The following is a 14,753-nucleotide window of genomic DNA, read 5'->3' as shown; positions in this document are numbered from 1 at the left end:
AGCAGCAAATCAACATATTAGAATGATTTCTAAAGGATCATGTGACAATGAAAACAGGAGTAATGATGCTGAAAATTCAGCTTTGCCATCACGGGAATAAAATACATTTTAAAATCGAATTAAATAGAGAACAGATATTTTAAATGTAATAATAAATTTAAAAAAAAAAAAAAAAAAGATGACCCAAACCTTTTGAATGTAAGTGTATTTCTTTATTTTTACAAATACCATGAATTATTATTTCATCTATAATTTATTAAAATAAAGTTTTTGAGTGGTTGTGCTATATGACATTTTTTCTGACCTTGTTGTGTCCCAAAAAAGCCAAAGGATCTGATATTCTCTGAGATTTATTGCATTTTGGGCATGGTCAGGTTTCTGTGCGTACCCTGAAATGAAATCCTGCAGGCGTCCCAGACTACTAACCATGTTTGCGCTGCTGTTATCAAGCCTGAAACCTTATAAAGGTTGAACATGGACGTAACACTTAAGACAGTACAATATAGCTTGGCAATCCAGGCCTGGCATTAAGTTAATCAACTCTTGAGAGGCAGCTGAAAGTGGGCAGTAGGTCAGGCTATTAATCTCCCTCAATCACTCATGATTAAGAGGAATAATCATCCTCATAAATCATTTTGTACAGCTTTCATGCACTTGATTTAAACCTCTTGTGGGATTCAAAATTAGACACTAAAATTACAAGCTTTTACAAGTTGATTATCAGCGCAGCGAAACTGGCTATTCATTCTCCCCGATAAAGTGACAAGAGAGGAGATGTAATGAAAGGTGTGAGGATTTTTCTCTTAGATCCCTCTCTTTTCCTCAATGATTGTACTTTTCTTTGCAAAAAGAAACAAATAAGCATCCCCTCTAAGCTGAATCTCCAAGGTCTCACTCAGAGCTGTCATGCTCACAAATGTGGAAAAATAAGATCATTACTGACCTTGCCATATCCATTTATGGCTGGAGTTTATAAAATATGACAGGAGGTAAAAGGAAGCAATAGAATTGATCGGGAGGGGAGTGTGTCGGTATGGTCTTCACAAGACCATCCTTTTTCCAATTTTCTTTTCTATTTCCAAATTGAAATGGTCTCATCTCCGCTAATGCTAAAATATCAGACTCGTCTAAAGTCGGCGTGATCTAAACCACTGCGGCTTGTTGTCAATCAGAATGTATCGCAAAGTCTATTCTGGTTGTAACCGCAGTTCTTTTCCACAATAAACATCATCAAAGGCCAAGTTTGAGTTCTGGGACGTAAAATAATCAGCCTGTCGCCTGCACGGCATAAATCCAGAGAATCCATCAACGCAGACTAAGGCCCTCTAGAGAAAACCATTTTCCAAAACTAATAGGTTTAGAGAAAGCATTAGCTGCAAGCCAGCCTAAGACATTGTTCCCGAAGAATGATCTAAGAAGGCCAGAGCTGGCTTGAGGGCACTTGCTCTTCAAACACAGTGAAATTGACCTTCCTCTGGTTGACAATTATCTGCCCGTCAAGTCATTCAACTGCCATGGGGGTCCCAGAGAGCCTTGCTTTTCCCTTCCTCTCTTACCAGGCTTTTTAGGAACAGACCTCAGGAGAAAAGTGAAGGTCTGAAGGAGAAGAGGATTAGTATTCTTCCTCTTTTTGCTTCTGTTCACTTTCCTCTCTTGCTTTCCCCTTGGAGTCTCATTAAATCAATAATATATTTATAGTTAATACAAATATTAATTTACAGTTTTGCTCAATTTATGTACGGCTAAATAAAAGAACTTTTAAAAAACTGATTTCCTCATATTTCTGTCAGGACCACTATCGTCAAAAACGTTTGACAATTAGCATACAGTTAGGATTGGCGGTATGGTTCTGTTCTGGGCGAGAACTCCTTGCGCATCCTCCTTGCTCTCCCTACTCTATAGGATAAGAGTAGGGAGAGCAGCAATAGGGTAAACAGAACAGAAGCAGCATGAATGTATTGCAGATATCATTAATTCAAGATTTTAAAGTACAACATCATTCGAGAATTTATTCTGATTCAAGGGGAATCAGAATGCCAAATCCGGACTGGACGAGAGGAGCTGGGGAGGGAGGAGGGCAATTAGCTTCTGAGGATCGCAATAGCTGTTGATAACACTGAAGGAGCTTATATATGTATACAGTGATAGGCGTTGTATTCCTATAGGTAGATGTGGATCAGCTGAGAGTCAGCTGATGCGAGCTTGACTAACGTGACCTGCCAGAACTGACGCTACGCTTAATTTTTACACCTCCACAAAGGAATGTGCATAACATCTTTGATTTCCTGATTCTCACGCCTCATCACGGCGATGAACAATATTGTGGTCGGCCCTGAGGATGGGATAGGTTGAGTGCAACTGACAGATTTGACTGGATGTCAGCTTTTAAATGTCACAACTGAAATACTGCACCAGATAGAGAAGAGACCTAATGAGTGTAATCCAGACATCCAACACATATGTAAGAAGGCACATAAGATCCATAAAGAAGCATTGCTGTTACAGGATTACGTATCGATCCCTAGGAGAGGACAGAATACAAATATAGAGAAAAACCGATAAGATGATTATGATTTCCTGTCACAACTGAGAGAGATAGAAAGGGAGAAACAGATTAAAGGGGTATTTAAAATTAGAACTTAAAATTGAAACAATGAAACAATTTTGCCTCATTTTTGCTCAAAAACGAAGTGTAAAAATAAATACATTAAAAAAAGATGTAAATGTAAAATACATTTTAAAATAAACTCAAATAACTCAAAGTAACATTAAAATAGCAGTGTGTTGTAAGAAGACCACTGTCAATGTTAAAGGAATAGTTCACTTATAGGAATAGCTCACCCTCAAGTTCTTTCAAACCTGTATGAATTTCTTTCTTCTGCTGATCACAAAGGAAGATATTTTGAAGAATGTCGGTAACCAGTTGATGGACACCACTGACTTCCATACTAAGGGAAAAAATACTTTGGAAGTCAATGGGGTCCATCAACTGTTTGGTTACCGACATTCTTCATACAGGTTTGAAACAACTTGAGGGTGAGTAAATGATGACAGAATTCAAATTTTTAAGTGAACTATGTTTTATTTGAGACTATATGTTATGTATATCTGACTATATGTATCTATCTGTTAATACACTTTAATAAATAATACATTTATACATACATTCTAGTAAATTATAAACTTGCCTTATGAACATAAAACATTATGTTCTTGCCTTAAATGGGTTAAAATGGAATTTATCAGTCCATCACAGCAGCTGTGTGACTGTGTGAGGATTTCTACAGACACCACAGCCATCATCTGTGTGATTGACCAATTTATGAACCATCACTGAGAGACGAGGACTAAAAAAAATATGTCAATATCAGATTGACAGGAAGCATCTGCAATTTAGTGACACTCTAAAACATGCAGCATGGTGCAGTTGGCGGACTATGATTGTGTATGTGTGTGTGAGAGATAAGCTGGCACAAGATTGAATGTTGCTTCTGTGTGGGGGATCTCTTCTCTGAATTGTGCCTGATGCGTGTGTGAAAGAGAGAGGTTTGAATGGAACTGTTTCTATCACTGTTTCCAGGGTGCCGTTTTACACCAAATGCAATCACAAAGCGCTGCAGGGACCGGGCGTCTTCAGTGACAGCTCTAAACAACACAGAAAAACTCCTCCCTATACCTTACCTTCCAACTAACAGCTCCGCCACGCTCCCCATCTCTGTCTTTAGCTTTTTGTCTCTATGATTCACTCTCTGATTACCTTCGTCTCTTTGTCTCTCTTCTTATTTTTCTTTCTCTCTCAGACACACACAATTTCTTTCTCTCTCGCTCATTATATACTGTAGCACATAAGAATGTCAATTTATAATGCTATCTGACTCATACAGCCTTCCATATTTTTTTTGTTTTTTTTTGTTCAAATGCCATGAGCGCTGATTGTGTAGGAGTGCACTAAAGTCCCCTCGCATTTCCAACTGTTCTAAGATATGCTGATAGCCTATAAGTCTTTTTCAAAGAAGGAAGTTTTTGACTTGTCAATGCTCAATAAAACACAAAGTATACACCACTGTTTGAAATGCTAACAACATACACCCTTGTGAAAAAGAAGTACACTTCAGCATACTTTTAAAAATAGTACTCATTACGTAAATAATATACTTTAAAAGAAGATACCTCAGTGCAAATCTAATGTAATGTTTGCGGACACTAACAATAAAATGGAAATCTATTATAGTTTACATTGACGTTAAAAGCAATTGGTTAACCTTAAGAGTACTTTTTAGACCCATTTAGGACGTAAGTACTTATTTTTAAGTAATTTCATAATTACTTGTATTCGTCTTTGAAATATTGTTATTGTTGAAAGTTCTGAAGCATTTATGATAAACTAAAATATCCTTCAATATAATTTCCACCTAAACTTGAATGTCATTAAATATATTCTTAATTACACATTTGTAACAATAAAGTTTCAATTAAGTACATTTAAAACGTATTAACTTTAAATGTAACATCAAATACACTACACTGCACAAGTTAAAACTAATCAAGTACATGGACTTTAGTATTTTAGTCAATGCATCAAAGTGTACTTTCACAGTATACTTCTTTAAAGCATGAAAAAAAGAAAATATAATGATTTAAAATATCCTTTAGAGTAACGCTTAATTTGGCATTGTTAGTAAAATGTTTTAAAAAATATTCATGAAATTGTACTCTCTTTAAGTAAGTACACTTAAAGTGGCTTTTTATTTCATTCATGTTATATTTTCAGCAAACACAGTTTAAGTACACTTATTTCTCACAAGGGCGGCAAGCGGTAAAACCTGACAACACACAAAATTTTAAAAATATATGTGGTATTTAAGAAGACAGAGATGATTTATAATGACATACACTGGGCCTACTGTTTGAGAAAAGAAGATGGTGTTATAATAATATTCCATGCCACAAAAATCGCTTTCACAAGGAAAAACAACCATTATCTATTATGTGAGCCAATTTATGAAAGTCATTATCTTGATAGAGAAACTATAGTCCAGGGACTAATGGAAAATTCCAGGAACAAGAAGCTTTTTAGACATACTGATGAAACCCAAAGTCTCAATCTCAGTCATCAATCTTTCTTCTCATCGCATAAACATAAGGCGTATAAATGAGTAATGGTGATATAACTAACCCATGCAGCTGTGGAGAGCACAAAGCACTGTGAGTAGACCACTGCAAAAAGTCTGCCTTATTTATACCTCCTATGCTATTATGTACATATTCCAAATAAATCTACAATGAACGAACCCTTGAAGAGAAGAGTTCTTTCCTATTTTGCACTGTAGCAAGCTTTTTATATGATTTGACATAACCATTATTCTCTTTCGGGTATTTGTCTTATTCTCAGTATATTAAGCTTTCAAATCAATGTAAATACAAAATAGCACAGTATACAGAAAATACGGAAGCTGGTCCCCAATCGAAATCCCAGAATAAGGCCACTGAATAGTAAGACTTTCCTGTGCTCACAAAGCAACACTGTTGAAATTCCTCTTCTAATTATTTTTCTCTAAAATTTTTTTGCAATTAATTCAGCATGAACTGCTTAAAGTACAGACCCCTTTCAAACTATATTTGAGTATTTCACCTGCTACAGATCGAGCAAGGTCAAACTGACTCTGGCGACTTTTATTTAAAAATAATTGTAAGAAACTGTATTTGCTGCATATTTTCTGTCACAACCATGATTTCCTAATTGTAAAACATCAGGAAAAAAATACCTTCCCTAATTAATACATGTGTGATGTGCAAAATATGATTATTTTGTCACACATTTATTAATTTAAGTGAATGCTAGATTGGAAAATGTTTATAATAAGTATTTAACACACTGTAAATGTATCGGAGTGACATGCGAGGAAAAGCACTCCGAAAGCAATCCGGTCGAATGTGTTTCGACTACCTTTGGAAGTGGTCAAAAATGGACAAGCTCAAAATGTTTTAGACCCTGTGTGCATTTGTATTTATGGTCGTTAAAGGGACACTCCACCCATTTGCACTAAGCTTTGCATTGTTAGAAACCCAGTCATACTATTGAATGGTCGTGCAACACTCTCTCATTTTCCCCTGAGACGGGAGAAATCCGTTATTTACCTCTTACACTTCCTCTCACAATGACGCAAAAATCGTCATTTTGCGTCATTGTCGGAGGAAGTGTAAGAGGGGGGGATTTCTGTTGAGACTACAAGCACTAGTTCCTCATCTTTCCCAGGGGGCGGGACCCGCTCACGCTACAGACCTATTACAGATCAGTGGGTGGCTTTACAGTGACTTTACTCTGAAACTGAAAGCAATATCCTCCATCTTGTTTGAAGCTAAGCTAACAGGCGCTGTGGAGACAGATGTACAGTTATGACAATAGCGGAGGAGAGTACTCAATATGATATAGAAGAAGATGATTTCGGAAGTCTGATGCTTGAATCAGGTGTTTGTGGCTACCTTTACAAGCCGCATTATAGCGAAGAGCAGCCGAGGCAGAAGACCTGCCTGCCGCGGACGAGGAGCCCGGACTGGCTCGAGTTAGGGCGGACTGGTGGCGCCGGTGATCTCACTATGCAACTCATAGACTGTAAGATGCAACTACGAGCACAGAGATAGAGTCCGTCTGCGGCAAAGAATTTCAACGATGACAATTTCTCCTGGACGAAATCTCTGAATCAGACGCGGACACGGACGTTTGTGTTGTGAACTATCCTAGTTTCGCACCGCATATGTTCTGACGGAACATCCAGGTACCATGCAATAATTCACCTTTTCGAAAGAAATACAAACGAGGAGTAATGCACTAATGAGTTCGCCAACTAACTAGACATTTTGTGTGAAATTAATTTCAAGCTCTGGTGGTAGCTAGCCTTGTAGACGGAAGAGTGATTTCTCTTATAGAGCTGGTAAGTCCCGCCCCTTCCGCTAACCCCGCTGGACCTCTAGGTTGAAAAATCGTCAATGCAAGTGAATGGGAGAAAATAATTATTTTCTGGTCCCGTTTGAATTTTGCCATGAATGTGAACATATGTTGTCTGTGATTTTTTTATATAACTTTTTGTGTAAAGAATGCTACAATTTAGCGGGTAGAAGTTTGATACGGTTAGACTTTTGAGTGAGAGCACTTTGTGGACTACAACTCTTCGCTGCTTTCGACGCATTTGAAACGTCACCACCACTAGCACACGGACACTAGCTCACGGATCCCGCTAAACATGGCTGTGTCTTTGGTGCACTTCACCGCCTTCTTTCAGGGAGAGGACAAAATCGTTGAGGTTGGCGAAAACCACGGGTAAGTCAACTTTATGGGGTGACGTCACATAGGCGACATGTAGTCTTTCTCGTTATGTCTTTTCCACAACTGCTAGCCGAAGAATCATACCATATACTGTCAAACTCGTAACATGAAAAGTCATATAAAAAATTCACAGACAACATATGTTCACATTAATGGCACAATTCAAAAGGGACCAGAAAATAATTATTTTCTCCCATTCACTTGCATTGATGATTTTTCAACCTGGTCCACTTGGGGTTTTACGGATGGGCGGGACTTACCAGCTCTATAGGCAGATTGATATGCGCTGTTCTGGATTAGTGGGATTGGCTTGCGGAGCTGTGCAATGTGGTGCATTGTGGGAGTTGTTGTCTTTCATACAAATGCATCCTGAAGTTATTTTTTGTCTTCCTCGGTCACGAAGACACCAAATTCTAAATTTATTTTACATTTCGACAACATATATGACCCACTTTCAATAAAAAACAATGTTCCTATGGGTGGAATGCCCCTTTAACTTATTGTTATTGGATTGACAAAACCAAATAAAAATAAAAATACCAGGAATAAACAGGGCCTTGAATGAGCAGGAGATACATTCTAAAAGTTTGGGTCAATGGTAGGGTGGGTTTGTCCATATTTGACCCAAACATGGGTTGAAACAACACAGCATTTTTTAGAGTGTGACAATAAAGTTTTATGTTCATCATATAAGTAACCCTGAAGTCTTCTAAGGTCAACTTTCCTATGATCAATACCTGTTTTGAGTTGAAAGATGGCATTAATTAACAACTTGCATTGTATGAAAAGAGAGAGAGAGAGAGAGAGAGAGAGAGAGAGAGAGAGAGAGAGAGAGAGAGAGAGAGAGAGAGAGAGAGAGAGAGAGAGAGAGAGAGAGAGAGAGAGAGAGAGAGTTATACAGTTGCACCAGACAACATTGCACAAAAATACTTGACCAGAAAAAAGTATTTCAGGAAACAAGAAATCCACATGCAACTGTTTTTGTCCCAGTAGTCAGTTATTAGAATATTAGCTACTGAAAAAAGAATGTTTTGTCTTTATAAAATTTGCTTTCTAAATTTGCTTTCTAAATAAATCTCACTTCTTGAATTTATTTTAAATTTGTATTGGTCATTTCCTCATTACATATAATATACTTATAAAATATACTTATGGCTTGTTTGTACCTACATGTGGATAATCAACGATGCACATTTAGCCCATATGTGTATATATATATATATGTATACATATGGGCTAAATGTGCATCGTTGATTATCCACATGTAGGTACAAACAAGCCATAAGTATATTTTAACATCAACTTCTCAGCTCAGCAGAATATTTACTCTTGCTAATAGCTCTTGCTTGTCGAAGATAATATCGCTAGGCTTGTTATAAATGCATTAAAGGTCTGTCACGCAATATGGATACTGAATCTCAGCGCAGGTCCCAGAGTCCCTGGTCAAATCTCAGAGAGATGTAGGAACTTCTCCAAACACGCAGAACACGCAGAGAGCTCGTGTAGTGTATGTTGGAACAGGACTGTTAACTTGATATCCTGAGACCAACAGCCTGATTGAGTTTCTTTAAAACACACAGTGTTTAAATTACAGAGAAGTGATGCCTGTGATTAAATATTCTAGTGGAAAAAAAAAGAACAACAAAAAAACACGATCAGCAGTTTTCCTTTATATTTGTTATGTGTTGCTCAGTGAATCAGAGAATCTGGGGCATTGATAATGTCAACTTTTTCAACTCTAAAAGTAACCTGGATCTTGTTGTGGCGTATAATTTTGACAGTAAAGAATTTGCAGCATCAATAACAGTCTTGTTTTAATGGAGAACTGTCGTCGCGACTCACATCACATCATTATTTTACACAACTGAAAGATTGACCAATGGCTAATGATCAGATCAATTCATTGTGTGCAGTTAAGTGGTTTGACTGACAAGCATCGCTTTATAATAGGGATTTGTGGTCCTGTAAATGATTAGGCTCCATAATGATTTTTTCAGTATCTTTCAGTAACAATCTGGCCCTCGAGATCCATTTACCTGCAATTTAACTCCAACCTTGATCAAAATGTACCTGGCTGCAACTTTCTAGCAATCACAAAGACCTTGGCTGCATCTGAAATTGCATATACTCTCTTGAGTAGGTACATATTTTAAATAATTACTGCCATTCATAAATCCTCTCCCGTGGCATCATGGGATAGTAAAATGTCCATCATAAGGAGGCTACACTTCAGAATCTCGCCTGAAGTAGTAGGTCATCCGGGTACTTTTAGCCCACTCTTTAATGAGTAGGCCTACTGTAAAATCTGACTACTCTTGTCACATACTGTTTTTCACCAATTATATATACTAGTAGGGAAAAATGCAATTTCGGATGTAGCCCTTGATTAGCTGGTTCAGGTGTGTTTGATTAAGGTTAGAGCTAAAAGGGTGTTTGTTTGACTTATCACTTTTTTGCATGTCAGTAAACCTATAATTGCCGGCACAGTGTCTTATGGGTCGTACTGTTGCCTCACAGCAAGGAGATCCATGGTTCGAGTCCCGGCTTCCTGTGTAGATTTTACATGTTCTCCCAGTCATGTTTGCATGCCCCCCCCCCCCATCCAAAAACCCTGCAGTATAGGTGAAATGAAGACGCTAAATTGTCTGTTGGTGTGAATGCCTGTCCCAAGCCATGTAATGGAGAGGTTTGGGAAAAGACCTTGCAACCTACCCTGGAAAAATCATTGCCAAGAAAATTAATGGACAGTCTCTCACATATGATGAGAGATGGCCCATTGAATCATCACAAGACAGGGCCTTGAATGAGCAGGAGATTGAACCCAAACATAAATTCTAAAAAACATGGGTTGTTTCAATCCATGTTTGGGTCAATGGTTGGGGAGGGTTTGTCCATATTTGACCCAAACATGGGTTGAAACAACACAGCATTTTTTAGAGTGTTCATCATATAAGTAACCCTGAAGTCTTAGGTCAGCTTTCCTACAATCAATACCTGTCACAAGACTTAAATAGTTAATGAATGACAATGATAGCCTTCCTATAATTAAATCAATAATATGCTCTAATAGGATAGGCTACCATACAATAAAATAATGTTCAATTTAGTCATTCTTTCCTTTGACCAAAGTAACTTGAAATAAATTACAGATTAATTCAGTAGTCACTCCAAATGATTCGGTAAGTGTTTTAGATTCACTAGACAAATCGGCTCATAAGAATTAGCCTCATTAACCTGTTTTGATTCACTAAAAAAAAAAAAAAAAACATTTTGTAAACACAGTGAAGGCCTATGTTTTTGATTAAATAAAAATGAACCGACTTAGTCAATCATTTGGAATTCGGATTACTCCGGGTGCGATGTAGGCTATGTTTTTGATTCACAAAAAGAACCGGCTCATAAGACTCACTCGTTTGGGAATCTGACTACATAGATGGAGCTGGATGTTTTTTTTTTTTTTTTTTTTTTTCTCCACTTAAAAGAATCTACTGATTAGAGTAGCCTAGTTCTGAGAGTCATAGAGTCAATAGTGCTGATGTTTCACGTTGTAGATTTAGTATACGCTATCAACGGTGCGCTACTCCGGTTAGGTAGGCTACTAAATTGCTGAATAGGCTAGTGCAGTGAACTTAAAAAATGATCCTGTTAAAAAGTACTGCTGCTTCTCGGTCACTATGCTACCCTATAGGCAGAGCCGGTTCTAGACATTAGGAGGCCTTAGGCAAAATTCATGTTGGAGGCCCCCCACCCCCAATAAAAAAAAAAAAAATCACTTGAAACAAATATGATTCCTAACCTTTTTATTTATACAACATTTAATTTTAAAAGCAGTATATTTTTACTTACACAGTACATAAGTTTGGACACATTGCTATTTTTAATGTTTTTGAAAGAAGTCTATTATGCTCATCAAGCCTGGATTTATTTGATTAAAAATACAGAAAAATAATATACTGAAATATTATTAAAATTTAAAATAATGGTTTTCTATTTTACTATACTTTATATTTCTGTGATGCAAAGCTGAATTTAGTGTCAAGTGATCATTCTGATTTATTATCAAATGTTAGAAAGGGTGCTTAATATTTATTTTATAATCTGTGATACTTTTTTTCAGGATTTTTGATTATTAAAAAGTTGTTTTAAAAAAGTCTTCACTATCATTTTTTATATATTTAACACATCCTTGCTGAATATTCCTGTTTTTTTTTTTCTGTATTTTTGATCAAATAAATGCAGGCTTGTAGAGCATAATAATAAACTTCTTTCAAAAAAACATTAAAAATAGTAATGGGTCCAGACTTTTACCGGTACTGTATGTACATATTAATCAAACTTTATCTAAGGTAATCTCTTTTTTGTTTAATGAAGATGTTATTGTTGTTGTTGTTATTTTGCTGTTTTATTCAATTTATTCACAGCTCCAGAATCCTAAGTAAATGAGCATAAGTGCTTTTATATTGAATTGCTACTTTAAATATGCTATACACAAATCAAGTGGAAGAGAAAGACACGATCGCTACTGAGCAGAAAAAAATGTATAAAGTGATATTATTGGCGTAATGTCAGGGAATAATCTAATCATCAGCAGAATTTAGAAGATAGACCCATGATGAGATCCTTTATTTGAAACATTTAAAAATGTTGTAGTGTGTTGGCTTTTTAACTTAGAATACAGACGTCTTGTCTTTTAATTTTGTAGCTTTTTTACTAGTCAGCCCCCGACGCGATGTTATTCATTGTACGCGCAAATTCAAAGCGTCGCGTCTGGGCACGTTAATGACGCTCGCGCTCTTTTAAACTCGTAATAAAGCGGTGAATGATTTTTCCAGAAATGACGCTGATCTACAGTACAAGTTTATATTTAGAATACATTGCAATCACTCCAAAATAGATGACGACAACTCACACACCTGCATTTTGAGCTGTGCTTCTTTGTGTGCTTATTAGGCTTTTGCCTCGCAGCACCTGATGGATGCGTTCGTTACACATACTTTCAGAAGCCGGCACCCGCTTTGTAACGGACACATTAATTGGTTTGACTGCAGTAATGTAACAGTCTATGGTGAAGATAAACATCGTCACTATTTTTAGTTAATTAATAAATATTGAAATAAGTTGTAGATAGGACATTTGTACATTATTATTTTTTTTATTTTTTTTTGTCCCTCTGTCTGGGCCCCATCCCGCCAATCGGGCCCTAGGCACGTGCCTAGTTTGCCTTTGCGTTAATCCGGCTCTGCCTATAGGGTTACTGTACTTTTAATTGTCTATGTAAATCGTTCCGATTTAACGGTTAGATTGAACAAAACAAATAGAATGTTACAATGTCACATCTTCTCCTTTTGCATTTTCAGTTGAGGTCAATATTAGGAGCAATCACATTTGATTATGTCCTGGCGTTTATAGCAACATTAAAGTAAACAATCAGCTGAGAATAAAGTAGGCTTCTTGCAGTCAACGTGGGCAACATCCACATCCTTATATGGAAGGGAAATCACTGATGAATTATTGTTCAAAAAGCTTTTCTTTTCACAGTAATCTAAACAAACAGTGTATTTATGCATCAGACCTACACTTTTCGAAGCGACTAAAATGCGTTTTCCCAGCAAAAAAAAAACTTATTCGTGGATGCGCGCAACTGGTTGATAAAGGAGAACAACTTTCCAAGTCGGTTCTGGGGTATGAAAGCGCTGTCTTACCTTCCTCCCGAGGATTTCCGCCTACAATTTCCAGTAAACCGTTAAACAGAAAAAGCGATACAAGCACATATCGTGTCGATGAACCGTGTCCGTTTTTCTGTCTGTGTTTGGTATACATCCCTGTGGCGGTCGGTGCTGTTCTCCGTCTCGCCTCGCGCTGGATTCACTCGCCACTCGCCAGCGTTAGAGGAAACTGAAGAAACAGATGCAATTGAGTCAGCTAAGCTCTGCCCTCTCGATTTGCGTGAGCCACGCGAACCATTATATGTTCGCAAACTGTCTTACTACGAGCAGAGAACACAACCGAGGAAGGACGGATGAGAATCGTGAAGCCCTTGGGCACTTGAAAGCAAGCGCACATTGTCAGGGCTTTCCTCCGGGCATAGTGGATTTATGACTCATTGATCACTGTATTCAACAGACCCCTGCTGAGAAAAACAGCAGCTGCTTTGCTGGTCAGAAATGGTCAGGCTTGTATTAGTTGGCTGGTTTACATGACTAATGTATGGAAGCTAATTTTAGACACATAATAAGGCCTATAACAAATATTCTTTGGTAAATCACAGGCTAATTATGATGACATACAAGCGAAATTATAAGTCAAAATTATCACATAAAAAGTAAAAAATGTGAGATAAAAAGTCATAATTACGAGTTAAAAGTCTAAATGATGACAACGAGTTGAAATTATGATATAATAGGCATAATGGCTCCAAAATAATTAGAAACAATTTTGACTCTTTATCTCATTATTATTCATTATCATAATGTTGACTTTTTACCTCAAAATTTCAATATTTTTTTACAGTTTTTTTTTATGGTAGGCTATAATAATTAAGACTTTTTTGTCTCAACATTATAACTTTTTATCTCAATGTCATAATTTTTACTTTTTATCTTGCAATTACCAAAGCTTGGTATTTTTTATATGGTGGAAATGAGCTTCCGGGCGGCTTAAATAATTTCATGCATGGAATTCTGGAAATGATTATACTGTCTTTTTAAAAACATCATATGCCATACATTATGAGATAATTATTACTTTTACATTAATTAAAACATGTAAATGTAACGTTTTGCCATTTTTTCAACACTTACATTAATAAAGTATACCATTAACAAACTATTAGTTCATAGTTTATACATTTAAATATTGTAGTTTATATGTTATTTTATATACAAATAGTCAGTTCTTCATTCATTGTCACTGTAATTAACACAATGTTTATTATTTAATTAGCTCATACAATAGTTAAAAGTTGTTTTATGCTTTATTAACAACCATATAAATGATGTACAGTACTTTAAACCAGTAACAAATGAGTTGTGAATTGGTTATTAGGAATAAATAGTTCTCACTTTAGATTAGGTCATGGAAAATAGGAAAATATCATTGATTAAGTGCTTTAAACCAACCTTTATTGGACATTGATAACATTAATTTTCAGTGTTCCTTAAATATTTACAAACGCATTAAGCACGCGCACACACACACACACACACACACACACACACACACACATGAAACATGGAAACTCATTGTGTATGTGAACACTATGCAATCAATGCTAATAAAGCATTTAATAATGTCATTTTCAGATTTTCTGTGACCTAAAGTGAGAACTATTTACTATTAATAAGTTGTTAATAAAATATATATATAAAAAAAACATCTAACTCTAAACTCTATCTAACTCTTTACAAATGAGCTAATTACATTATACAAT

The 14,753-nt window shown here is 36.4% G+C and overlaps 1 protein-coding gene across 2 annotated transcripts in view; it reads right to left on the bottom strand.

Annotated features, from left to right (window-relative positions):
* Positions 1-13,426, bottom strand: part of adam19a (ADAM metallopeptidase domain 19a) — a 103,221-nt gene extending 89,795 nt beyond the window's left edge. For both annotated transcript variants that reach the window (XM_081348457.1, XM_081348458.1), the window contains exon 1: positions 13,027-13,426. In XM_081348457.1, the coding sequence (XP_081204583.1) occupies positions 13,027-13,144 (118 nt within the window). In that variant the 5' untranslated portion in view covers positions 13,145-13,426. The remainder of the gene's footprint in view (positions 1-13,026) is intronic.
* Between the last annotated feature and the right edge of the window lie 1,327 nt (positions 13,427-14,753).

This window comes from Scardinius erythrophthalmus (genome assembly GCF_964197995.2).
Source record: "Scardinius erythrophthalmus genome assembly, chromosome: 2".
Lineage (NCBI taxonomy): Eukaryota > Metazoa > Chordata > Actinopteri > Cypriniformes > Leuciscidae > Scardinius > Scardinius erythrophthalmus.
This window is presented reverse-complemented; position numbering and strand designations above follow the sequence as displayed.